We start from the raw sequence: 27,196 nt of genomic DNA on the forward strand, positions 1-27,196 counted from the left end.
AAGGGGGTGAGATAACAGGTAAACAATTGGCACAATCCATTACTAACTGTTGAATGATAAAAGGTACTTACATTAGAAATGTTGTGTACTTTGGTGGTACATATCTTAAAAAGAAAGTCTTCTTGAAGACATTATCTACACACACCCACACACACACAGTATTTGGCCATATATGACTTTTGTGAAAATTTTTGAGGGAAAAATAAGAATGTGCATTATACATGTGTAGTATGGAAATACCTTGTATCTGCTGTGTTTTGTAACCATTTGTTACATAAAATTCCTTGTACCATAATATGTTAAAAATAAATACTAAAATTCCTTTACAATACAAAAAACAAGTATCTAAATATAAATAAAAAATTGAATTGGAAGATTTTTTCCCTCCAAGTTTAGACCCAAAATGTGGATGTGCATTATACACAGCAAAATATATTTGATCATTTTAGTTTTTAAAAGATTTTATTTATTTACGTTTTTAGAGAGAGGGAAAAGGAAACACAGATGGGTTACCTTTTACGTACCTCCTGCTGGGAACCTGGTCCATGACCCAGGCATGTGCCCTGACTGGGAATGGAGCTGGTGACTTCTACAATTTGCAGACCAGTGCTCAATCCACTAAGCTACACCAGCCAGGGCTTTATTTGATCATTGTTAAATGTACAATTCAGTGGCATTAAGTACATGCACGTTGTTGTGGAACCACCACCACCTCCAAGCCCACAACTCTTTTTTTAAGGAACTGAAAAAAGAAAATCCTCACCCAAAGATATGTTCATTGATTTTAGAGAGGAAGAGAGAAACATCGATTGTCTCCTGCACGCATGCCCTAACAACGGCTCAAACTCACAACCTAGGTATGTGCTCTGACCAGGGACTGAACTCACAACCTTTCTGGTGTACAGGATGTTTCAACTGAGCCAGCTGACAAGGGCCAGCTCCAGAACTTTTTCATCATTCCAAACTAAATCTCTGTCCCCATTAAAGACTAATCCCTTAATCCCCACCTCCTACCCTCCTGCCCCTGGCAACCACCATTCTACTTTCTGTCTTTATGAATTGACTACTCTACGAACTTCATATAAGCGGAGTCATACCATATTATTTGTCCTTTTGTGACTGGCTATTTCATTTGACATAATGTCAAGGTTCAGTCATTTTGTAGCATGTTTAGAACTTCCTTCCTTTTAAAGAATATTCCATTGTTTGAACTTTTGTTTATCTACTGATGGGTATTTGGTATGTTTCCACCTTTTAGCTATTATGGATAATGCTGTTATGAAGACTGGTTTGTAAGTACAATATGCTTTTGTTGCTGCTTTCAATTTTTAGGTGAATATATCCAGAAGTGGAATTGCCAGGTCACACTGTAGTCTGCTCAACTTTTTGAAAAACTGCCAAATTATTTTTCCATGGTGAAGGGCACTGTATTATTCTTGTCCCAAACACTGAAAAGATTAAGATGTGGAGTATATGAAAAACATTATCAGATATTCAATTTACAATGACACAAATAAATGTGGCAACTCAACCATCATTCATAAATACAAAATTTTATTTGCACTTCATTAGTGTAGAAAGACCACAATGCTTTTCATATCACAACACTCAAGACACACCAAGTTATTCAAATACATAATTACTTATCTCGACTAAACAAAACAGTGCAGTTTAATAAAAGGTATACCAAAGATAGAGTTCACAAATTCATTATCAGACCAAAAAAAATAAAAAACAAAAAAACCAAACCAAAAAACAAAACAAAACAAAAAAACCACCCAAACCACAGTCTAAGCTTAATAGGAATAAGCTTTATCATAAGGGGGAGAAGTTTTATCATTACAAAGGTATAGAGTGTTTAGGCAAATACATGTATGTTCTTTGATATAGTAAAAGGTATCTCTTTAAAATCCCTTTAAACAGGATTTGTTTAGGACAGCAGCGTTGTTTCATAAGGTATATCCATTCAGAAACTACGAGAGAGACTCTGGCCTCAGGACCAAGTCAAATCCTATGCTCTAACCAGCAACATTCTACTGTTACGTAACAGTATAAGTGACCTTCAATGACAGCTATGGGTGGAGCTTTGCTTTGTGGCAGAAACACTCCAATACTTGCAAGATGCTACAGCTGGGGGAAATGTCTTGTAAATAAAGAAAAAGCACTTAAGATAGCTTTCTTTTTTCTTCAAAAAGTCTTCAGTTTTACAAATTTTCTTTAAAACAGTAAGCAAAGCACCACGTTCTTTCTTCTTATCAGAATATCTTCTGTCCTCATAATATAATTAACAAGGACAATTATATTATTTATTTCAAAAAACATTATACCTTTCATCTCTCTCACTTCATATTAGAAGTACTACATTTCCCAGTATGTACATTAGACACTGGGATAATGAATGAAATATAATAATTTGGAGGGATATATGTAATTTATAACCAAAACTTACCAGGAATTGCATATTTGCATATTTACAAGTTAGTGTATAGCTCTGACTTGGATTACAAAGTGCGAAAGGAAATTTTCAAAATGATTGTAGTGCAGAATAGAGCATTTTCCCCTTCCTAGGAACCATTCCACTGTCTCCAAAGTAGCAAAATCAACAGCATCTGACGTGTGGTCTTGGTGGAGGCAATTCTGGTGGAATCTCGGGTTCTGGTTGTAATGAGAGGATACTATTGGACAACTCATTCCTTAAAATATCCAGGGGCATCTTCAGGATAAACAAGAGACAAAAATACATTTTAACTAAATAATGTATATGTAAGTCCTCTACAAATCGTACAATTACGTAAGAATAAAGTATTTTTAAATACAGCTCTCTAATCATCAAAGTTTAATTAGACATTCAAATATTAAGCCAAGAAACAAAAACCAAGTTCAAGGCGTATCATGTCACAACACCAACACTGCCCCACTTACTCTGCACCCTGTGGTGGAAGAGACAAGACAGACCTCACCCACATGTATTTTTCACGACCCAGTACAATGGAAGCTTAGTGCATTAACAAATGGGTACAGCATTACTAAAGAGGGAAGTAACCTAATAAACCAACCGTTTTATTAGAAGCTTCTGAATTACGTTTGAACTGAACAGATAATATATAATAGTAACAAAAGCTTGTTACTAAAATTTTTTTGAATGTAAGCCTAAAGATGCTTGAAGTGAAGCTGTCTAGCAATTTTCCTGGCACTGAGCATCATGGAAAGGCTTTGGCAATGGAATCAGCGTCCCGCTGGAGAGCAGAGCTCTGAGTGAGGCAAGGAAGGGGCTTCTCAGCTAAGATACCTGTGTATTCTGTTAGGTCTCTGCCATCTGTATCTAACTGAATCCTCATGGGAAAATGAGAAAGAAAAGCAAATGTCAAATAAACATAGCATACTGTATACCAGCTCCAGTCACTCCACCAACTATATTTAAGGCTAAGCAAATATACTGGACATCAATACCAAGGACACCAAAAAACTGCGGAGTGGGAAGGAGCTGCCAATAGCTGGCTGGATGCCACTGGCTGAGTTAACAGCTTCACCTGGTTCCTGACACTGGGGAAAACCTGCGGTACTTCTCTTTCAAAATAAGTAATTCTGAACCAAAAAAGTAATAAAGGAAACAACAGGTTTCAGATTAAATACTTTGACATATTTTTTTTTTTACCTTTTTCAGAATGTCATCAACAAGTTTCAGAAATATTTCATCCACATTGAAGTTATCCTTGGCACTTGCTTCACAGAACCGCATCCCAGTTATCTGCTGTGCAAACTAAAGGAAAAAATTTTTTTCTCTGTGTGGGGTGCAATGTAGTCTTATGCACGAGCATGAGGCTATGACAGGAGAATCATACTTTCTGGGCTTCAGCTTTAAGGGGAGGGGTGGACTAAAGGTTTGTAAAAGCCTGCTTATGCTTAACTGTAAAATTCACAAGTCCAGCAAATCCCCATAGTATTAAGTAACATAACAAAATCCCTATGGTGATACTGGGACTTCTAAGTCAAATTATATGCCCAATTTTCTAGAATTGCAATGTACCTGACATTTAAAATGTGAGTATCTCTGATTCTTCAAGGAAGGTTAAAATACATTAGAGTAAGAGAAAATCATGAAAGCAATTTTATGCTTTAAAAAAATGTGTTTTGTTTGTTTTTTTGGCCCCGACCAGGTAGCTCAGTTGGTTAGAGTACTGTCCTGGTATGCCAAGGTTGTGGGTTCAATCAACCAATGAGTGCACGAATAAGTGGAATATCAAATTGCTGTCTCTCTCTCTCAAATCAATTAAAAAAATATTTATTTATTTTTAGAGAGAGGGGAAGGGAAGGAGAGAGGGAGAGAAATATCAATGTGTGAAAGATACATCGATCGGTTGCCTCTTGCATGCCCCCAGTGGGGAACCTGGCCCTCAATCCGGGCATGTGCCCTGACTGGGAATCGAACTGGTGACCTTTCATTTTGCAGGCTCGTACTCAATCCACTGAGCCACACCTGCCAGGGTTCAAATCAATTAAAAAAAATGTTTCTCTGTATAAAATGTCAGGTTAGATAATAATGCAGCATATACTAATGTGGTATTTTTCTTCCATTTCAAAATGAATTTAAGGAAGCAAGAAAATAAAAAAAAAAAAGCAAACGCAAGAAAGATGAGATTGAGTGGTAACTATATAACTATTTCATAATTAAAATAATAATCTGTTAAGGAAAAAGTGTATCAACCATTAAATGTACAAGTGTGGGAACTGTGACTTCTTCCTCCTGTTCCCCACACTTCTCTCACCTTTTCGCCTTGCTGTCTGGAGATTTCTCGGTCAGTTTCACAGTCCAACTTATTTCCAACTAAAAGAAGCTCTGCATCTTCTGAAGCATACTGTGGAATTTTAAAAGAAGGTGCATTTCAAAGATGGGCATTGTCATACGTTGACAGGAACTGTAAATCAATCCAATATTTTTCACTCATGTGTTCGTTCCCTCTACGAATCTTGGAGCACCCCCGCCGTCCCAGGCAGACCTGACTGTGTGGGTGTCAGAGGCTCACAGTATTTTTAGGAAGCAGCATGTTCACAGGCACTCTGAACCACAATGTTTTTAGTCTCTGACCAGTAATTCCTCAGAATCTACCCTAAGGAAATGATTCAGAACACAAGCAAAGCTCTACAGTACTCAAAAATGATTGTTAACAAGAAACTATGAAAATCCAACAAAACAAAGAATTAAATAAGTTAAGGTCTATGAAAGAATGCAGCCATTAAAAAAACATGCTTTGGAAGAACTCTTAAGGACACAGGAAGGCTGTCACGACAGATTACTTCCTGAAACAAGCAGGATGTAGCACGGAGTGAAGCATAACTCCAATTTGGCTTTTCGGGATGGCAGCACTACAGATCTAAAAATTTACTTTTGTGCTTTGATTTTCCAAATATTCTATAGTGTGAGTTTTATCATTGATTTTACAATCAGGAAAATAGTAGTTAAGCTATATTTCTGAGTTTTAAAAAATGTACAGGCACAATTCTCTCTTTAAAAAGGTTAAAATTTCTTGAATAATTTATTTAATTTTGTATTCTAAAAAGTATTTGAGATAGACTGCAATAAAAGGCACCTGAATGACGGGACCTTGGCCAGGCTATTCAGGGTCTTGGTCTCCTAATTACCAATGCACAAGTAAGAGGAACAGGTTGGTGTGGAGTAAGAACAGTGCCTGCCTGGTACACAATAAGCACCCAAGAAATGAACTGCACTCACGCAAAAAAGAGCAAAAAGCAAGAGTCAAGAATGAAGGAGAGGAGAGCACTAGACCTCAAGACCTGGGCAGAATCACAAAATGCAGTACCTAATGGGGTGCTTAAGGTAGAGGCCATTGTTTTTGGTTTTAAATTCATTACATTCTGAAAAATTACACCAGCAATTAGGACTGCCCCTTTCTAACTTCCTTAGCAGCACCCTGTGTGGCTTCAGTGTGGGAGGAAACCAGTGATCAGAGATACCGCCACAGAACCAGCCTCTGGCTCCATTCATCTCTGTAACCCTGGGCCCTTAACACATTTTCAAAGAGGCAGACACTGATAAACTGGCTAACATTGTCCAACGTTATCTAATAGATGGTTTAATACAATCAGTAAACAAAAATACAATTTGTAATACATTGCATGTGCTTGTTACGCAAAGGAATTAAACATCAATTTATTGCATTAAGGGAAAGAAAGCTCAAAATGTGGTCACTGTATACCATCACATCTCACCCCAAACTGCTATATTCTGAATGCGTATTTTGGGCACACATATCTTAAGAGGGGAACCTACAGTTTACATTAATCACACACACATATATATAATGGTATCTATATATAGCTGATCGTGAGCCAAAGGGGAAAATTTCCTGTTCAAAATGTGAACCTGTAGGACACCTGTAATTTTAAGGGCAGATGGTCCTGTAGATGACCGAGGCCCTTGGGGTGTCCACAGGCACCGACTGTGGAAAAGGCCATCACCTGGAGGTTGTTTCTCGGTGGACACTCACAAAATGAGCATCCGTGTGAACTTTCTGCAGAAATAAGATGCCCTTTATCTAATTCCACAGGAGCTGCCGGATATCGTGGAATGAGTGTGTGGGCTTTGAAGTCAGACAGCCCAGGGTACCAGAGTAAAAATCCTGGTTTCAGTACTTATGAGCTGATTATGAGTAACAGACTATATACCTACTTTGATTGTTGTAATATGGATTAAATGACCTTCAGTATATAAAAGCATATGCTTCATAAAAATGTTTTCTCCTTCCTTTTATAAGGATTAACACCCATGAGCAAAGAGTTCACATCTCGAGAGAAAAGTGCAACACTTACCTTATCAATCATCTTCATCCATTTTGGCAAATCATCAAATGTCTCCTTCTTAGTGATATCATATACTAATATGATCCCCTTGGCACTTCTGTAATAAGCTGAGGTAATGCTGTTGAATCTCTCCTGACCTGCTGTGTCCCTAAGAAATAGCAGCAAAAAAAATCAGTTCCCAAACAATAACCATAGTGAGCCACCGCACATTCCAGTGCCTACACAGCAGCGGTGGCCCCACCAGGCTGATTCCTTCTAGTCCCCAGGCAACTCCTCTGTCTGTGCATGTTCACTGTTACTAGTGGGGATCACTTTTCTGAGCTAGTTACATTCAAACAAAAAAGTGGCTCACTTAAGCTAATATTAATTTTAGAATGACTTTTTTGACATTCTAGAATAAAATTATAGAAGTGTGAGGTACTTTAATACTATAAATTACATAAATACACTTGACCACACTTTTCTCCCCCACAAAGCCATAAACTCTGTCCTAGCAGGTTCCAAGTCTCCAGCCTACTGAACTGTGAGGAGAACTGTTGTGGAGGGAGTAGGAAGAACAGCAAAAATGAACAAGGATTTGGTGGTAGGCTAATAGCCAACTTTTATTTTTAAATCATAAAGTATTATGCTCAAGTTGATGTTTCTAGGTGGCAGAAAATGTATGGATAATGATTTAAACTATTTCAGTCTATAACCCTCCAGCCTAGAGGCTAATAACCAGCCTAGATGGCTAATATCTGGTTTTGTTGATAAGAATCTTCCACTACTGAAAAATGCTGTAGAATCAGTTTTGTTACTTTCTTAATCCTACTAAACAGAATCAGTGGTCAAAGGGAAGGGAGGGGAGATACTAAAGAGGTTTACAAATACAGACTGCTACTTTGAAATCTAAGAACTATGTATCGTTGCCCTGGCTGGCGTAGCTCAGTGGATTGAGGTTGGGCTGCAAACCAAAGTGTCGCAGGTTAGATTCCCAGTCAGGCCACATACCTGGGTTGCAGGCCACGGCCCCCAGCAACCACACATTGATGTTTCTCTCTCTCTCTCTTTCTCCCTCCTTCCCTCTCTAAAAATAAATAAAATCTCAAAAAAGAAAAAGAGAATAAAATTTTAAAAATTGGAGAAAAAAAAAAGAACTATGTATCGTACAGGCTGAAGCTGACCATTCCAACATGAAGAATGACAGACGGACACTAAGAGTGGACAGAAGTTGGCCGAGACCTATTTTTTCCATCTAATAAGCCAAGAAACTGCTTGAGACAAATGAGGCTCAACAGAGCACGGCTTATGATCAGGAAAACAATTTCCCTAAAGATGATCTATAATTTAGATCACCCTTTCCCCCAAATCCTAGTTGCTGGCATACTCCCAGGGGTCAGGGTGGGTCATGGTAGAGTAAACTAGGGGCAATGGAGTAATAAAAATAAGGTTGCCCATTGCTAGGCTAGCCAAAGTCTCTAGCAGGATAGCGCACGCATTAGGGGAGAGTGTGCAATGTTTTCCAATGCATCTGAGGTGGAACTTGCAGGACGGTGTCCCTACAACACCTTTTGGCAGTGGTATTGGCCATGACTTATGGCTTCATTCAGATTGAACTTACCACCAATTAGTTCACATTTCTAATGTTATACCAAACAAACAAAAGAACTCCTTGGGAAATTCATTTCACATAAAAAACAAAGCCATTTGCTTTGTTCCAGAAGAGGTAAGAATCCCAGGCAGCCCTTGACTGGAAGGCCCGGGAGAGCCAAGGCTGGTCTGTTTTTGTCCAGCAGGGTCCAGCAGGGGGCCTGACCCAGACTAGCTGCCAATAAACATGTGCTGAACAAAAGGTTACATGATTAAAATGTAGAAAGTTGATGCATTGCAAGGCAAAATAAACTTTATGTTTTGATCCAGAACTGCCCAAGAATTAGAAAACTGAATGTGATAGAGACTGAGTTCTTCAGGAATTTTATAAACAACTTAAAGACCACACTAAGAAGCAAATTCAAGAAAGGTGAGGATTCAAATACCATTTCATTTACATAAGGAATCAATGAATACAATGATTTCTAGAATCCCAGGCGTTTACTTTCAAAGCAGCAAAGAATTAAATCTTTTAGAGTGTGGTGTGCTGTCCTATCACAAATTGTGGCTTGTTCACATTGAGATTTCACCACACAGTATTTTTAATGCTTTAAAAAATATTCTGTGATCTCTGAGTACTGTTAAGAAACATCTCTCTTGTTTCTTTAAATATATTTTTAAAGATTTTATTTATTTTTTAGATAGAGGGGGACAGAGGGAGAAAGACAGGGAGAGAAACACCGATGTGTGAAAGAAACACCTACTGGTAGCCTGTTGTACGGCTCCTACTGGAGGAGACTCGGCCCACAACCCAGGCCTGTGCCCTGCCTGGGAATCAACCGGTTAGCAGCCGGTGCTCAGTGCATGGAGTCACACCAGCCAGGGCACTTCTCATTTCTTTGAAAAGCAAAAATAACACGTTTTCCTACTCTAAAATCTGTGGCAAGCACAATATAGCTGCATCAAAAATTTAAACACCAATCAGCTATAGATCAGATCTTCATTGGGCATTTTGGGAATTATGTCCTTGTCCTTCAATAACTCTTTATTCTAAGAAATTTTCAGTTGGCTTTAAGTGCAAATCAACTTCACATTCATTTATATACACGTTCAATAATTTAGAATCCAGAACTTTGGGGTTCAAGAACAGAGAGGTTAGAGATAACAGAAGTCTTTGAAAAATATTTTTATTTTATGGTAGAAAGAACACAACAGGAGATCCGCCCTCCTAATGGATTTTTCAGTGTAAAATATACCTGTTATCTACAAGCACCATGCTGCACAGCAGATCTCTAAAAGAAGTTTCAATAAAAACCCAACCATCAAAGAACAGGGATTGTAAAAGGCATTTGTTACATAGTTTGAAAACCCTTTTGCATGAGTAACATACTTAGGAATCCTAGAAACATTAAGTTAGCTGTCTCTGATGGCTTTAAGTCAGACATACAAAAAGAGGAGACCTCAAAGTGCAAAACCTGAGGCAATCATTCTAACACCAATAAATGAGTAAATAAGGTTTACAAAAAAAAACCCCAATGAGGAAACATTAACTAGTTCACCCCTCTCCATTTAAGACCATTCCTTAAATCCTATCTTTTTGTGACTGGCTCTAAATGCTCGAGGTAGAAGAGCACCTTGTTTCGAGAGACTGTTTCTTATTTCCAGAATATTTGGGTTCTGAAAGTTTTCTATTTGTCTCAAAAGTTCTCTTGCTTGATTTATTTCCCCTACTAAATTATCTGCTATCATATATGTTCAAAAAACAAGACTAATGAAATGTCAGTTCTGTTCAACAAGTTTTTATTAAATGCCTACTATATGCCAGGACCATAAAAACCTGCACAAGTCTCCTCTCTTCTAAAAACTTGGTAACATGCCAATCTGATCACACTTTTATCTTTTTCCATGAAGATGAAGAATCCTATCTTTTCACCCTTTATCTCCATGAACCTGAATTTTCACTGTGATGATAAAGAGCTGACTTCTAGAGATTTCAGTTTATTGTCAGGTAAATCATCATGTACTACAGTTAGCACATGATTTTACTATTATTTCTCTCTCTGCTTTTGGTGTCAAGTAAAAAATCCCTGCAATTTTGTTTCCCCAATTTGGTAACACAATGATGCCTAAAAAAATTCAGATTCTCATTTGTCATATTTAATATATCTAGTTGAATGATACAATTACTAATTGGAAGGGCAGGAACCAATTTCAGTATGTGAAATGCTCCACACCACCTTCCAAGCACAGAGTGAAAGCAAAGGAGCTTGACATTTGCAAGAACAGTGATGAAGGCAAATTCACCAACAGGAAAGACAGGAAGGACGGATAGTGCGAGGGGCCCTGATGTAAAGCATTTCAGAGCCGTGTCTGCCGAGGGGTGGGAGACACATGTCATGGCTTCAAGTCCCATTTCAATGCAGTGACTCCAAGTCCCTGTGTGTCACTTCCAGGACTTCCAGGATAGCATTTGGATGTAAATTCATGACAATCTATTCTAACAGAAACATTTTAATTTTAGTTATACTTTAAGTTATTATGTATACACATGTAGAAACATTTCAAGTACGGAGTTGAGAAAATGGTCCTTTTTCTAACCCTAGATAATCAAGGAACTGAAAAATGTGACCTAAAAATGTGTCAATGACATTGTACTTTTGGTACCTTAAAGCCCTAAGAATCTACAGTAAATAATTTTCTTTTTAGATTTGCTATATCCAGAAATCATCAAGAAAAAGCACATTTCTTGTGACAACACCTCTCTATGAACCAACTGGCAACACTTCCACGACGTGACCCGCTTTGACCAGCTATGAGACCGGAGCACAGCTGTTATCAGCAGTCTCTCTGAGGGGCTCCTCCCATGCCCTCAACTGGTGACGACAGTCAAGTGACGACAGTCCGTCCTCGACAAAGCAGATTACAACAGCAATGGCTCAAGAATGGCCGCTGACTCTGAAATAAGCCACGTGTTACTTTAAATAATGAGCCACACACTAGTACTTCTTTTCTACCTACTTCGTAACAGTAATGCCTCTTCCTTCAGGGAAAGACAAATCCTACTGCCTAGCTAAATCACTGGGATATGCCCCACAGAAAACTTGCAATCATCCTCTCAATAAATCAGTAAATATTGTCTTTATTCCTTCAGTTATACTCTTCACCAGTGTTGTACAGTTTTAAAAATTTTGAGAACAAAGTCCGAGGAGTGATGAGCCAAGGAAAAGCAAAGGAAGAACTATTTGGGAAATGCTTTTACATCCAAGAAAGAAGTATTCTGGAGGTGTCCCATGCATTTCTTGGAACTGCACTATCCCACTTTTCCCCATGAGGCAGTACCTCTTAGATTCAAATTACTGAAGGGAGATGCCAGAAGTATCCAATGGCGCCAGCACAGACTTTAGGGAGTGGAGCTCTAGGAGGCACAGGGCATTTGGACACACTTCTGTGAAACATATCACTACTGCCTGAGATGAAAACTAGAGTATTAATATATTAGTTAAGGCATGTTTTTAAACACAGGCCACCACGTCATCACTTAGACACTGCTGTCATCCACTAAGCAAGCTTCACAAACATTCTAGTATTCGTAGTGTCTCCTTGTGAGGCAGCCTCCATTAAAAGCATCTCACTTATGAGTACTATGTACACAGGAGGATCACACTATGAGTACTTTTAAAGATGGTCTTTACCTTAAAGAGCTTATGAAATTGAAAACAGCAGCTCAAGCGAAGATACTTTGTTGCCATTTCCAGAGTTCAAAAAATGGGCAGCAATACACAGAACAGTTTGCTGCCTTTCCAACCATGGGCTAATGCGGTAATATGCATTATTTCTGGTATCAACTATGTAGGCAAGATTGTTAATGTTTTATAATCAAGTTAAAAACAAAAACACAAAACAAAAACAACAATAGCCAAAAGAATTCTAAAAGTAGGTTATACAGTCACAGATGACCAAATAAAGATATTACCTCAGACACCTCCGGTGGACAAGCAATGCTGGTTCGGCGGCAGCTGTGCCCCAGACAGGGACACAGATGAAGAATGAAGGCATGGCACTAACACTCAAGCATTAGGTGACCGATGATGCCACAGATGAGGCAGCAATTAACGCAGATGAAAGCAAACACACACATGGTGGACAAACACTCAGAGCTGAGATTGACCTGCCGAGAGGAGTTAGTAAGCTGAGTACACTGCAGCTGTGTCGTTAAAAACAAAAGGGCATTCTCAGAACACCTCAGCAGTTACTGTTAAACCTCCACCAGACCTGATCCTTTCTCCACTGGATCGCATTCCTAAGGCCCCCTGTGGGCTGCTGAGAGCCAGCAGAGAGCTCTTAGGGCTGAAAACAGTTGTAACACGGCTGGTTTGGTTCCTCATATGATTGTTAATGTGAGAAAGTGGCTGTGGATTCATTTGCAGTTGACATTAGTGGGCACTTACGTCACGTGGCATCAGCAATACAGCCAAAGGAGTGTGTGTGCGTGCGCGCCCCACAGTGATATTCATGCTGTGCCACCAAGGACAGCCCCTGAACTACCTGGAGGTGATTTGGCTTTAAATTGTGCAAATCTGTTAAAAACATACTGGACTTTCTTTGAACACCATCAAACAAAATAACTTTAAAAACACAAAGATGAGCACTTCAGTCATCATTTTGGTGATGGCGGTTTTGTCAAATGATTTGAAAACAGAGGCATAAAGTCTCCAAGTTCACTATCATTAATGTTCTTCTCTGCACAACTCCCTGTGCACAGATGGGGTATGAAATACGTAGACTCTTCTCAATTCTCTCTCAACATTCACTTTATTTAAACATGAGCAAAGGAGAGGAAAAGCAGGAGAGGCCAACCAGCTCACGGGGTTAATTAATTGTATTAGGCAAGCATGTGGATGGCTGAACACACACGGCAATTACAGAGTACAGGTTCTCCACTCACCAGATCTGCAGTCTGATTTTCTTGCCCCTTAGCTCTACAGTTTTGATTTTAAAGTCAACACCTGCAAATAAAACAAATGAAGATGAAACAAAAACAATAAAGACAAAAAAAATCTGTCAAAAAATAATCCCATTTGTACATTTTAATATCATTATCTGGGCCGTGGTCAGGCAGCTCAGTGGGTTAGAGCATCGTCCCAATAGGCCAAGGCTGTGGTTTTGATCCCTGGTCAGGGCACAGATGAGAGCCGACCAATGAAAGCATAAATAAATGGGTCAACGAATCAATGCTTCTCTCAAACCAATAAAAATAATTTATGATCATTAGTAGCAAAACAAACTGAAAAAAAAAACAAAAAAAACAAAACAAAAACAAAACTGCATCGCTAACATTCAAAAGGAAAAAGCGAAAGTATGCCAGTACCTGTAACTACCCAGTCATTACAAACTTCAACACACAACTGTAAGTCAACCTGTGCTCTATTTCACCCTGAAGTATTTATGTAGCACTTACTATGTATAACACAACTCTTTAAAAAATTATTTTTAATTACAATATAATTTATTACTACCATAAGTTTAGCCTAAAAACCATAAGATTACATTTAGTAATTATATTAATAAATAAATGCCTTTAAGAGAATGTTGTCTGGGGGGAAACTCTTATATGGAACACTGGAAACAATCTTGATTTCAGACAGCCTTAGCCTAAATTTAGAAATTGTATTAATTGTTTTAGCATTTGCACAAAATTTAGTTAATATATAAACATTACTTCTTTATTGTGTTGTCAATAGTGTGGAAGAGGAATTATTAAAAAAAATCTACACATAAAAGTTAACACACCAATTTTTATTTATTTTAATATTAACAAGCAAACCATCATGTATCACTGTCCCTTTCCAATTCAGCCTTTAAAGCTTCAGATGATTTTTAAACCACATTTTCATTTGTGTACGCTCCCTTACATGCTTCTCAGTTACAGAAAAATTAAATATTGCAGGCAGTATTTTTTACACAATTTTCAAAACTAAAACAAACAAACAAACAAACAAACAAACCGAAGGGATGCTGGCTAAATTTGAGAATTAGAAACATATTCTTTATTGGAACCACTTCTTGACTGCTCACAGGATCTAGGTCTGGCATGATGCCTGGCCTCCACCAAACAGGGGGAATGTGTCTGCCAGCGGGCACTGTGTGGCCACATAGAGAGCAGAGACCCACTCCCAAGCTCTCATCTCAGGGAACTGTTGCAGCACTTCAGAGTCAGATGATGTTCTTGAGGTGAAGGGAAAGGCATATGACTGTTTTTATAATTAGTAACACACTGTACACACCAGTGCACCACCAAAGGACATGGTTACAACCTTGGGCGGAGGTGTGAGGCGGTAGCCTTCACCTGGACAACACAGAGAAGTTGCATGAATATAAAATGTCACAAGAAAACAAAGCTAGAGCATACTGTATTACATTTCAATTCTTAATCTCTTACATCAGATATAATTTAAGATGTCACCAAGTGAAGCCTAGTTAATTCAATTTCACTTTCAGTTCTGGGAACAAATTTGCTTTCTGGGAGTCAAATGATACTAAAACAGCCTTGAAACAGGAAGAACGTTTGTGCTCCAACAATATCCTCAGAGCACCTTACTGGCTCAGCACAAAGGGAGGACAGAGCTTAAAGAGACACTCGACAAGGCACAGAAAGCAGCCCGGAGACACCTGCTTTGTCCTGATCCTAAAAAGGCACAGCTTACTGGCCAAACACTGTCTTCCTTACATTAGCTCCAAGATGGGACCTCACTATGTTACTCTGTAATGGCAATTTACAAATCAAATCCCTATTTTTAAAAGATTTTATTTATTTATTTTTAGAAAGGGAAGGAAGGGCGAGAGAGAGAGAGACAGAGAGAGAGACAGAGAGAGAGAGAGAGAGACAGAGAGAGAGAGACAGAGACATCAATGTGCGGTTGCTGGGGGCCGTGGCCTGCAACCCAGGCATGTGCCCTGACTGGGAATTGAACCTGCAACGCTTTGGTTCGCAGCCCGCGCTCAATCCACTGAGCTACACCAGCCAGGGCCCAAATCCATATTTTTGTTATAACGACTATTCTATTTTACTTTTGTTTCCAGTTTTATTTTTTAAGTTTTAGTTAAGGGACCTGCAACTTTTGTAAAACATTTATCACAGTGGCTGCTGCTTTACTGAAAAGAATTGGCAGGTGATACTTGTGAGCTCTGCTTCAAATCAACGGAAAGAATCCTTTGAAACAAACATTCAGTGCAAATAATTTTCCTGTTTTCCCTGCTAAGAACTGCTGAGACTGAACATGTTGACACTCTTTCTCAACCAACTAAAATAACTTACCCAATTTTAGCAGTCCTATACTAGGACTATTTTGTAACCACAAAGGTTAATAAGTAAAATACAAGCAAAGGGTACTATTATTCAAAATCAAGTAATAAGTGGTAAAGTTATCATCATGTTTTACAAATACATTACTAATAAGAAAACAAAGTAAAGATGACAGTGAACAGGATTAATAATTTGTTTAGCCAAAATGAAGACTGTCTAGTTTTAGCGAGTAGATTAATGAAAAAGTAAATAACAACAAAATAAAAATACCCAGTTGTTAAATCCAAAACTCCGTAAAAGGAAACAGCTCATTAAAACAGTCCTCCCTCTTAAATGAAACACCCCTTCCATCTAACAGACACTAGGTGGCTTCTAACGCCTGGAAACCTACCCCAGTTTACCGCTTAGAAACATATCCTTGTATCAAAGCATACGAGTAAACATTCTTAAAAACTTTCTTACATCAGGTCAAAAGTATTATCTTAATGCTGTATGTTTTAAATATTTGCATGTCATAGAAATTGCAACGATCCCTAATAAAAGGTAACAAGTCACTAACAACTTTAAATATTCAGATTAGTTTTGGACAAAGCACAGAGAAGCTCCTCCTCACCGAAGAGTGCCTAGGACCCACGTTTATGAACGGGGACAAAAAGGCGGCGACTTCATTTCCATCCGCAGCACTTGCTAAAAACCCAGTTTCCCACAGGAGTCTTGACTAACAGAGGAAGTGACAGGCCTACTACTCCCTCCGCTGATGGGGACAACCCCTGCCCTCAAGGAACTTGGCCATACTAGCCTAATCAACAAAACACCCCATGTACTTGGCAAAGAAATGCTTTTCTCTACTGCCCTCTCTTAAAGAAGCCCCCTCGGTTGCCCAGAAACCTTTTAAGTCCTTAATGATGTCCTCTCTGAACCCACCCTTACGATGGCCATAGCGCTTATCTTCATTCTTCATCTGTGTTTCCAGTTGGACCGGAATTCTCTTCTAGCCCTTTACCACCTTGTTCCTTCTTTGTTGGTGGTGTCCCCTCTGAGGACACAGTCACCCAAAAGCTTAGGACACTGCCTGGCACACTACAGTGACTCCATAAATCTGATAAATAACCCTTCTTCCCCTGCATCAAATGTTGGATATGTAAGGAAAAATTAGGGAAATTCAGGACTTGTTTTTTTTTTTTTTAAGCCCAAATAAAACACCTAGGTAGTAAAAACAAAGGGCGGATGTTCTGCGTGTGTCCGGTGGGCAGAGTGTGGAATGGGAGTGAAACGCAGGGGTGCCCAGCACACACACGTCATCCCAGAGATGGAACCCTTCATTTCTTCCACAATTCCTACCACTGGGCAGTCCTAACACGGGCATCTTGTCTCCCTACATATGCCCATCCCAAGAATTACAGTAACAGTTTATTGAGTTGCTTAAGTGGGAAGTGGTCCACTGAGTGAATTATTCTGACAATAGGAGCTTACCTTTAAAAAAATATTTTATTCATTTAATTTTAGAGAGAGGGGAAGGGAAGGAGGTAGACAGGGCATCAGTGTGTGGTTGCCTTTCGCACACCCTCTACTTGGAACCCGGCCCACAACCCAGGCACGTGCTCTGACTGGGAATAGAACCTGCAACCCTTTGGTTTGCAGGCCGGCACTCAATCTACCGAGCCACACCAGCCGGGGCTGCGGGAGCTTACCTTTCTTCAAGACAATGTTATGGAAGTCTTTCTAGAAATATTTACATCAGAAAGGACACAGGTCATAGGGGATAATCCCTGTGTTAATAGGTGTACACTACTCCAATTTGAGTTACTTGTCTTCTCTTTTATCTTAGTGACCTTTAATAATAACGACAGTGGACATTTGTCAAACATGCTGTGTCTGAGATCCAGCACAAGGAATCCTGCAGCAGCTCAATGAGGTGTGCGCTATTATCCTCATTTTAGAGGAAAACGCCAGAGCACGGAGGACAAGGTGACTTGCATTAAGGTCACAGCACACACTAGTCGAGTGGCAGAACCTATATTCAAATTTATAACACTGCCCACAATGAAAAGTTGTTACAATGAAAGTCAGATGCCTGAAAACAAGGCAAGTGTGAAATATTCTGCAAATGAGCCAGAATCTCCACAATCCAGCCATGAGAGAACAGAGCTTAACTTTGCAATGTGTCCTCTTCTTTGTATTCATCTTTCATAAATCTTAGCAATAGCATGAAGAATTTGCATACTTAATGCTGATAAGTTTTATAAATTCCCCTCCTTTAAGACAAAACATTTCCAAAACATTACTGTATTTCTTTTCGCTGGGCCGCAGAAGTTACAAAAGTGAAAATAGCAAAAATCAACAGAGGCTTCTTTCTGCACATTCCTTCCCAGCAAACGCTAAAATATACATATAGCATAACCTCTTGGTTCATGCCTATGATTACAGCTGAACAGACGCCTCCCCCACTTTTTCTTCTCTGCTCTACCCCACCACCAAAGATCTGATTTTCTTACCTAACATTTTCAGGAAGTTGAAGGATTTCAGACCTTGAAATAAGTCATAATTCAAATAGTGGTCACAACGTTACTGCCAGTTTATAATAACTATCTTAAATTTGTACAGCTTTTCTTCCCAGGATATATACTTTATGCAGTGTCATTCAATTTGGAATATAGTATTTCTACCAAGGGAGAGGATTTCTAACATTTTCAGAGTTGGGAGTGAGAAAATAAATTAAAAAATGTGTCAGGGTCACATAAAGGAAAACTGAACATTACAAAACAAGTCATCTGACCACGAAGCCAGTCTTCTGCCTGAACACCACCCACCAGAGCAGCGTGCAGCAGAAGTTCCCACAGGAAAGCACCACATAAAGGAAAAAGCAATGGATACTGGCTGTCAGTAGAACCACCTTTCCATTTCTGTACTGAAAGCACCAAACTTGAGAACTATTATTAAATACTATCTGGTTCTTCCTACTTTCACTGTTAGGAGTATTCAATGAAATAGAAACTAAGCACTATAACTGTAAAATATTCTGATCATTCTCAGAAGTAGGTGCCATTAAAACAGTAAAATGATTTCATGTCACTAAAAAATGCTTATCAGGCCTGAGGATATCAAAGTCTATCTTAAGTTTAGTAAGATGTCTCTCTTTCATTCCAGGTTGAACATACTCCCCTTCAGCACATGAAGACCACCTGTGTCTCTGGTCCCTGACACAGGCAGGAGCACAAGGAGAAAGCCTTGCATTTGACTGGAACCACAGATTACATCAGGCAGAGAAGAATCTGAGGTGATCAAAGCAGAGGCTTGGGGAACAGAGTGTGTGTGCCACTGGGGAACCCATCAGAACAGGCGGACAGTTCCATTTCCACGAACCATAATGTATAAAAGAATTCGACAGAAAGGGGCTTATTTCCTTTGTAACAAAAAGATTAAGAACTCTTTTATGGTATTGAATATGTTTCAGGTACTAGTCTAAGGGCTTTATACTCACTCGCTGTACACGAACTCACTGCAGTATATACTCTTAACAATCTTATAAGGTAGACAGTATTATTGTTCCCATTCTACAGATGAAATAACATGTCCAAGGTTAGTTACTTGCCCGAGGTCACCAAGCTGACGTTAGAGTGCAGATCTGAACCTGCACTCTAAGTGGCCCCTGGCTATGCAACTTTGCTCAGCCTCACCTGATGAACGAGGGAATGGCTGGAAGATGGCTATAAACATATATTCGATGTTAAAAAAAAAAAGAAAGAATTCTGCATTTCCAGGGAAACTATAGAAGAGTGAGGGATGCTGACTGACTTGACAGACTGCTCCTACATTGGCCGGCCGGCCTCGGCTTCCTGCCTACACCAACCCTTACCTGGAAAGGCAGTCATTTTGACCTCTTGGTTATAAGAGTTAATTTCATATTCCTCTATATATATATTTCATATCTACCTCTAAAGGGCTATTTCAGTTACTTCAGAATTGTTGCATCTATAATACAAATTAGAAGGGAACATAACCGACACCTTGTAACTGCCTTTTCTAGGCCAGATATGTAAGATATTCTATCCCCACTTATTCCAGGAGATAGGGAAAGAGTGGAAGCCCGATTTTTTTTTTTTTTTATAAATAAGGAAAATGAAGTTACATCACTTGCCTAAAGACACTGACAGCTGTAGCACAGCTGGGGCTCAAACACAGGACTCTGCGCCCACCTCTGAAACCCACACTCTCCTCACAGTGTGCCATCACCTGGAGGGGCTTGGAGAATGAGAGGGGTGGCCAAGGAGAGGGGCAAGTGCTTTTGAGTGAGAACGTGATGATAGGCGAGTGGTTCTTTATCAGTCAATGAGAGAATGGAGTTCTGCTGCGGACGAGGCCTAAAGAGCAGGGAGCCAGCACGTAGGAAGGCCAGAGCTCCTTGTTTAGAAGCAGCCTGTCCCTTCACCTGAGTCCTGACTTACAGGATCCTGAAGCTTCTGCATTAAGTGAAGCCTGGAAAACCAGGAGAGTTTTGTTTATCAGCTTTTTCCATCATTAGTTTGCCTGAGGTGGAAACTCAGGTTGCTGTTTTATTTTGCAAACTAAACAAAGCACCAGAAACCAAACAGTGGAGGCTGTCAGATTTGGTGGGAAAGGTCCTCTATGGAATATGGTGTTCCGTTAAGCCTTACTGTTTTCTGATTTTAAAGGAAAAGGACTTTTTAAAAAAGTCACATTCAATTAAGGGCACTATTTTTGGTCTATTTTGGTTTTCTAAATATTTTCCAGATGTCAGAGATGTGCAATCAAAGAACAAAAGGAGAATAATCAATTTCTTCCTCTGCTGAAGTACAAAAGCATAGCAGCCTACCTCCATGACTCACTTCCCTTTCTGAAAAGGACAAGCCAGGTGAGCAGGCCTTAGCTGTGTGTCCTGTAAGTGGTTAGCAGAGTGGCACCTAACGTTAACATGAAAAGCCTCTCAAAAATATTGTGACTACTGTACAAACCTATGTCATCTTTACAAATTCAAACAAATAATTAGAACAATGAATCGGGTACCCGAGGCTGAAGAGTAATTTGCACCTCTCAGAGGAACCAACTGTCTTCTCAAGCTAGTTCCAAGATCTCTAACAGACTGCTCCTGGCAGATTCCACAAGGCTGGAGGGAGAGGAGCAATCTCTAAGAATCTGGATCTCTATCAGGCATAATGAAACCTTTCTTCTTCAGTGCCCCAGTGCAGAACAGTGAAAGAAAGGCTCAATGCACCTAAGCCAAGTCTTTAAATAGATTTTTATTCCACCCAAACACCACCACAACTATATTTCCATACTTTCTTTGAAAGATAACTACTTTATTTCACAAAAACCAGGCACACTCTGCACAAGCCTATCAGTGTGCATTAGGTTCACTAAATAAAACCTAATCGCAAGATGCACAGCACATGCTGGCATAAAAACTAAATGCTGACCAAGATGCATCAGCTCCTGTCACACTCACTCTCCCCGAGTCATCGTGTTGCATCACTCTGGCAGGGAAGGGAAACAGTGGTGGCTGCGGTGCTGGGCTTTTGCAGTGGGAATTCTGGATGACTCCCTAATTCTTTCAAGTGAAACACTCAGGCAGATCAGCGATGGCTTGGAAGACTACGTATAAATGCATAAGAGCAAAATAAAACAGTTTAGGATGTGAATCCAGTAGATGTTCATACTGAGTTTTCTAAAAATCTCTGACCTACGTTTCCAGAACAGAATGAGTAATGAACGTCCCTTACCAGTGGTTCCATTGCTTCTAGGTTAAGTTGGGCAGGTGAACTGCAATTCATCTATCCTGTCACCTACCATTCAAGGACAGACTTGCAGCCAGCCATTTCAGCCCGGGATTTATGTTCACTTGTTTCTTGGACCCCTCAATTCTGTTTCCAGTTCAGCTGCTGCTCCTGTTAAAATGCAGTCAGCTGACCACAAAGTTTCCCCACCCTCAGGATGGGCATCCTGAGTGTACCTTGAACCTGGACTCTGGAAAGACATTCTCACAGAGACCACAGGGACTACTGCCAGCAACTGAGTGAAGCCAGGGCTTCAGTAAAGTACCATCATTTTCTAAGACCAGTCACTGTCAGGGGTCACCTATGAGGCTGAGCACACTGCTACAAACTGAGAAAAACAAAGACAGAGGCAGGGAAGGTCTCAAAACTAAGTTTAAAAAACTTTTTAATTCAAGTATTGCCTGTCCTAATTTGAGGGAGGGTCTACTTCATTTTAAGTCTATTTCTTTTGAAAGTTTAGCAATAGTGTTATTTTTTAAATGTCCTTACTTGGAATAATAAAGTAACTGGCAACCCTATGTTAGCCCCTTGCACTTTGGGGGAAGTTTATGGCCCAGGAAAACCAGAATTCTGGTTTTGATGGCCTTATTCCTACTTTCTCTCTATTTGAAATGTCAAATTTTGGCCCTGGCTGGTGTGGCTCAGTGGACTGAGTGCCAGCCTGAGAACCAAAGGGTTGATGGTTTGATTCCCAGTCAGGGCGCACGCCTGGGTTGCGAACCAGGTCCCTAGAAGGGAGCACAGGAGAGGCAACCGTACATTGATGTTTCTCTCCCTTTCTCCCTCCCTTCTTCTTTCTAAAAGTAAATAAAATCTTTAAACAATAAAAGGTCAAATTTTGGAAAATTTTTATACATAGGTAGAAGATTTAAGGTATGTTAAGTGATTGAATATTTAGGCAAGAAATCTAAATGTTAGAGCATTATTTTAATAACTAGAAGGCAAATGACAAGTGGTGATAGGGGCATAAAGTCAATTTCATTGATACCAAAAATCAATAATATCACTATCCTCACAGGGCTGCAGGGAGGACCAAATTAGATAAGCAGGAAAGGGCTTCACAATTCTGATTCTGATGTACCAGAAATGTCATAACGCAAAGTCTCAAAGTACGCTAAGGAACATAGAAAGAACTCATTGTAGCCTTGTCCCTGCCCACTTGCTGACCAGCTGTGTCATGGTGGCTAAGTTGTTTACGTCTTTGAGCCTTTGCTTTTTCACCTGTAAAATGGGGATAACTCTCAGTCTCCTTATAAGGATCAGAAAGAGTATGCTTTTGCTGATACATAGTAAATGCTCAATAAATTGTAGCTACTACTAATAGAATGTTTTTATATGTAAGACAACTAAATTACTTATCCAGAGTCACAACCTAGTGAGTGGCAAAGCCTAAATAAAGAACCGAGGCTCCTTAGTCTTACTCTAATGTGTTTTCTGGAATGCAATGCTGCTAGAGGGGTGGTGCTGCCTGACAAAACCATTTCAGTACAAACAAAATTAACAGGTAAAATAAAACAATGGTTGACCAATATATAATTTTATGGGTGTTCTTTGGTATGTTAGATAGTTGTGAATTTCTATAGCCAACTAGTTTTTTTTTCCATTTCTCAAACTTTAAAAAGCTGCTCCTGTACTTTTTGAAGAACCTGTTAAATTACATTAGCTATATCAGACTAAGTAATTCAATTCCATGAGTACGAGATACCAAGTATTATTTGAAAATAATATTCCACTTAGACAATTTCCATTAAATAGTCAATTATTTAAAAAGAGTCTTTTAAGCTCAACCAAATCAACTTTTGACTTAATAATTAAAAAAAAACACATTTTGCTCACTTAAAATAGGTTTTCTCAAATCCCTTAGGACAGGGGTGTCAAACTCATTTTCACCAGGGGCCATATCAGCCTCGTGGTTGCCTTCAAAGGTCCGAATGTAATTTCAATTACTTAACAATTAAGGAGTAGTTACATTTATACAGTCCTAAAATTATATTCGGCCCTTTGAAGGTAACCACGAGGCTGATGTGGCCCCAAGTGTAAGTAAGTTTGATACCCCTGCCTTAGAATTTCCACAATAACCTTGTATACAAAGTCCAGGTGAGTCTGGTTCACTTTAAAAAAGCACTTTGGAGGTAGTCTCTTCTAGCCTCTGAATTATGCAGGCCATTACTTAGCAAGGCCCCTTGGTCTGCGCATAAGCAGGCTCTTCCCCACTGGCCTGCGGGGTGCACAGTCTTTCCCAGACTCTGCTGTCACGAGCAGACACATCTACAAGTCCAGACAGGGTGAGGGAAAAGTTCTACCAGGGAAGATCTTTCCTTATACGCAGCTGACTATACTGCCTAGAGATGAAACTTGACAGACTGGCGTCAGAAGGACCTATGAGCTAATTGCTCACACAGCAGGCATTCAGGTGAGGCAAACACAATTCCACACCACACCCAATGCCATATTTAAATAGCATTTTTCCAAAGGAACTTGAGGAATGAATTTATCTTTACAGCATTCCAATGGTGATGTTCCCCAAATATTCTGTACACATCTCTACCACTGCCCTTATCAACTTGGATCATCTTGTTCCCCAGGACTCTGGGCCACATCTGGATAGACCACGTCCCTTTCACCACTGAGGGGTCCCCAGTGGGTAGGTTAGCACCCAACACACAATAAGTGCTCAATAAGTGATCTAGTAAGTGGAAGGAGAAAGCACTCAGAAAGAGAGTCTGAAGGGGGATTAGCTTTCTTAAAGGGTCTTCACACTCTGGATCAGACCAGAAACTATCATCTTTCTCTGAACTTCCCACAATTAATAAACACTATGAAGTCAAGTACTACAGGCTATGTATGGAGGAAACAAAAATGAGCAAGACCAGAATCCAACCACATAAGAGAGCTTGTTTGGTGGTGGGGGAGGTATGTGCATGTGTACGTGTATGTACTTATTTGTTTGTTTAGGGGACAAGAAACAAACTGTCTGGTCTCCTTGCCTCATACTTTCTTTCTCAATCTCAAAAATCCTATGGAATCCTGCCCAGTTAGCTTCACTGTCTTCATGCTGAAGTCATACTCAGAGGCTTTATGGCTCCAGTTGCTACAGAACAAGGTCCACGCTCCACAGCATGGCAGTCAAGGTCTTGAGGCAATCACTCCTGATGTCCCCTAGTAAGTCTTTCCCAGAATATGGGGGTGCTGCTCCATTGTGGCCCCAGCTTAGAAAGCTCTTCCTCATCTCTCCTCTGCCTTACTGTAATGCATACCTTTGCTCACCTCCTATTTCACCTCCACCCACCCAAGCCCTGTTACCCACCCATTGGTGCTCATGCTGATTTCTTTCCATCACACAGTACAACTATATTATCCCTCATTTTTATATATTTTAAGTGTGGAGCCATAAAAGATTGACAATTCTGAATTGCTTTTACCTCTATTTTATATATATCAGGTACTAAAGTACCAGTATAAACTCTCATTTGATGGTTGAACTCCCTGTACTTTATATAATCCAACATTAGATATTTGAAACAGGTACACTTATGCTACTGAACTTTAACATCATGGTCCCAAGGCCAACATTTAAAAAACAAACAGGGTACAGAGAGTACAAGTATTTCCAAAATGATCTATTCTAAAATAAGTATTAAGGGAAACAAATTCTCACAAACCAAACAAAAAGACAATTCAAAATTTGAGGGTTAATTTTCTATTTAAGACATTTTGAATGTAGTACTTTTTTGTTATACGGCAATTTAAAACCAATTCACCCCAAATTGTATTTCCTTGAAACTACCAGTGGATACAATACTAAATACATGTACAAGACTACAAAATACTTTTAACTCTAAATCTCAAATTTAAATACTATTCAATGTTCCTTGAACCTCCTCTAAGGAAACCCAACACTGCCTATCACTAACCATGAATGCCCTTTATTTTAAAGAGTCCCCTCAACTATGTGGTTCCCAGCGGTGACAGCTTTTAAGGGATTTTCCACAGAATCAACTGTTACCTACACCCACCAGACAGACCTCAACGCCAAGTCCTCTACTTCTGACTTCATTAAAAAATTTCCCCTGCAGTTTCAATTTTAGGTCCTGAGGACATTAAACTCCCTCACGTAAGTATTCCTGTATTTCCGTCATTGTTGTACTTCACCCATCTAGGTGTACTGGATGACTTATCTCCACTTTTGTGAGTCCCTGGGTTATTTGAGGTCAGGGACAAGTACAGCTGAAGTCCTTCTGCCCCGTATTTATAGTTAAAGCAAGAAATTTAGTGTAGTTTTAGTCTTAATAATATTCTCCATAGATTCTCCACAGGAAATTTTAAACTTCATTATTTCAGCATATCATAAAAGTGAGTTCAAATATAGAAAATAAGCCCTGGTTCACGGAATACTACTCGCGAGGTACAGCTAAGGCACCAAAATTTAATGTTAGATGACCCACTTTGGCCCCTGGCCGGGGGCACAGCTTCAATTTCACTATGCCCTCTGCCCGCTGCTTCCTCGCACCATCTTTTCCCTGCGTGAGTGATGTTAAAGGTCGAGAGTTTCCGTGGAGAGATGCTCACACTGTGCCCAAGCGCTGAGCGGGACCAATGCATCACCCCACCTCATGACCGCCCTTGGGGGGCGCGGGAGGGGACGCTAAGACTCCTGTGTTCAATAACCGGCTCCTACTCGGACCGTGCGAGGGGCCTGAGGAGTTTGCGCTGGGGGAGGAGGTTCCAAGAGCAAGTATGCATGGAGACTACACTAAATTTCTTCGTCTGCCTTTGGGAATAGAATCGGGGGCTTCCACGGGGTCCTTCCCCTCCCCTAGATAGCACCGAGAGGTCCATCCACCAAATGTAAGGCCACCAAGAGCCACACAGTTGGGGAGGTAAAAGCTCAGAAACGCAGTAAGAAGTGAGGCCGACTGAGCGAGGACATTAGTCCTGGGGCGCTGGGGACCGGGGGAGGGCAGTGCGGGCGGCAGGAGGGCCCAGCCCCGGATCCCTTACCCACGGTGGACTTGCAGGCCTCGCAGAAGGTGTCGTCGGTGAAGCGCTCCATCAGGCTGGTCTTGCCCACTCCGCGAGAACCTATGATGATGACCTGCAGCTTAAAGTCGGCCGGCCTGGGGGGCTGCTTCCTCCGGCGGGCCTGGCCACCCGACAGCGCTGGGGAACCCGCGCCCAGGCCGCCGCCGCCGACCCCTGCCCGTCTCTGCAGCGCGGCGCCCGGATCCATGCACGCATACGGCTCGCGCTCGGCCCGCCGCCCGCCGCTACCCGCCCCCCGGACGCGTGCCCCGGGCTCCGGTGCCCCTTCGGCCTCCGCCGAGCGCCAGAGGTCGACCCCGGGCTCGGCGTCTGCCCACTCGAATGGCTCCGGGGGCCCGCGGGCTTCGCGCTGCAGCTGCGCTGCTGGCCGCCTGTCCACGCCGCTGCCGCTGCTGCCGCCGCCGTCGCTGCCGGGAGAAGAGGAAGGGAAGCAGCTACTCCGCAGCAGCGGCAGGAGCATCCCGGACAAGGAGGGGCAGGAAGCGCAGGCGCGGGACGGGAGGTGGGGGGAGCCGCGCCGGATTTGAGGCCGATTGCACGCGCGCCCCCTGCCGACGGGAGGACCACCCGCCCTGCGCCCCTCTGCTGTTACTGCGGGCTTCACTCTTCACCTACTTTGATTTCTTGTAGCCTGCTGCTGCTCCGCTTCCACTTTGTTCACCTTGCCAGC

General features: G+C 40.8%; 1 protein-coding gene across 1 annotated transcript; it reads right to left on the bottom strand.

Moving 5' to 3' along the window:
- Positions 1 to 1,537: 1,537 nt before the first annotated feature.
- Positions 1,538 to 27,008, bottom strand: RAB12 (RAB12, member RAS oncogene family). The gene is made up of 6 exons (XM_045850306.1): positions 26,485 to 27,008; positions 13,334 to 13,394; positions 6,829 to 6,967; positions 4,767 to 4,856; positions 3,656 to 3,760; positions 1,538 to 2,713 (listed from the first exon to the last, which is right to left on the bottom strand). Exons 1-6 carry the CDS (start codon positions 26,984 to 26,986, stop codon positions 2,600 to 2,602), a joined length of 1,011 nt encoding a protein of 336 aa, XP_045706262.1. The 5' UTR covers positions 26,987 to 27,008; the 3' UTR covers positions 1,538 to 2,599.
- Between the last annotated feature and the right edge of the window lie 188 nt (positions 27,009 to 27,196).

The sequence above is a fragment of the Phyllostomus hastatus genome, unplaced genomic scaffold (genome assembly GCF_019186645.2).
Source record: "Phyllostomus hastatus isolate PE091 unplaced genomic scaffold, TTU_PhHast_1.1 phas_contig_80, whole genome shotgun sequence".
Classification (NCBI taxonomy): Eukaryota; Metazoa; Chordata; class Mammalia; order Chiroptera; family Phyllostomidae; genus Phyllostomus; species Phyllostomus hastatus.

What these genes read in the sequence shown, in the direction of transcription:
- RAB12 (XM_045850306.1), bottom strand. Translation starts at nt 26,986, where the DNA reads ATGCTCCTGCCGCTGCTGCGGAGTAGCTGCTTCCCTTCCTCTTCTCCC. An exon ending in CCAGACAGCAAGGCGAAAAG is followed by an intron (nt 3,761 to 4,766) that starts GTGAGAGAAGTG and finishes TTTTTCCTTTAG; the next exon opens with TTTGCACAGCAGATAACTGG. An exon ending in TTGATGACATTCTGAAAAAG is followed by an intron (nt 2,714 to 3,655) that starts GTAAAAAAAAAA and finishes TTTATCCTGAAG; the next exon opens with ATGCCCCTGGATATTTTAAG.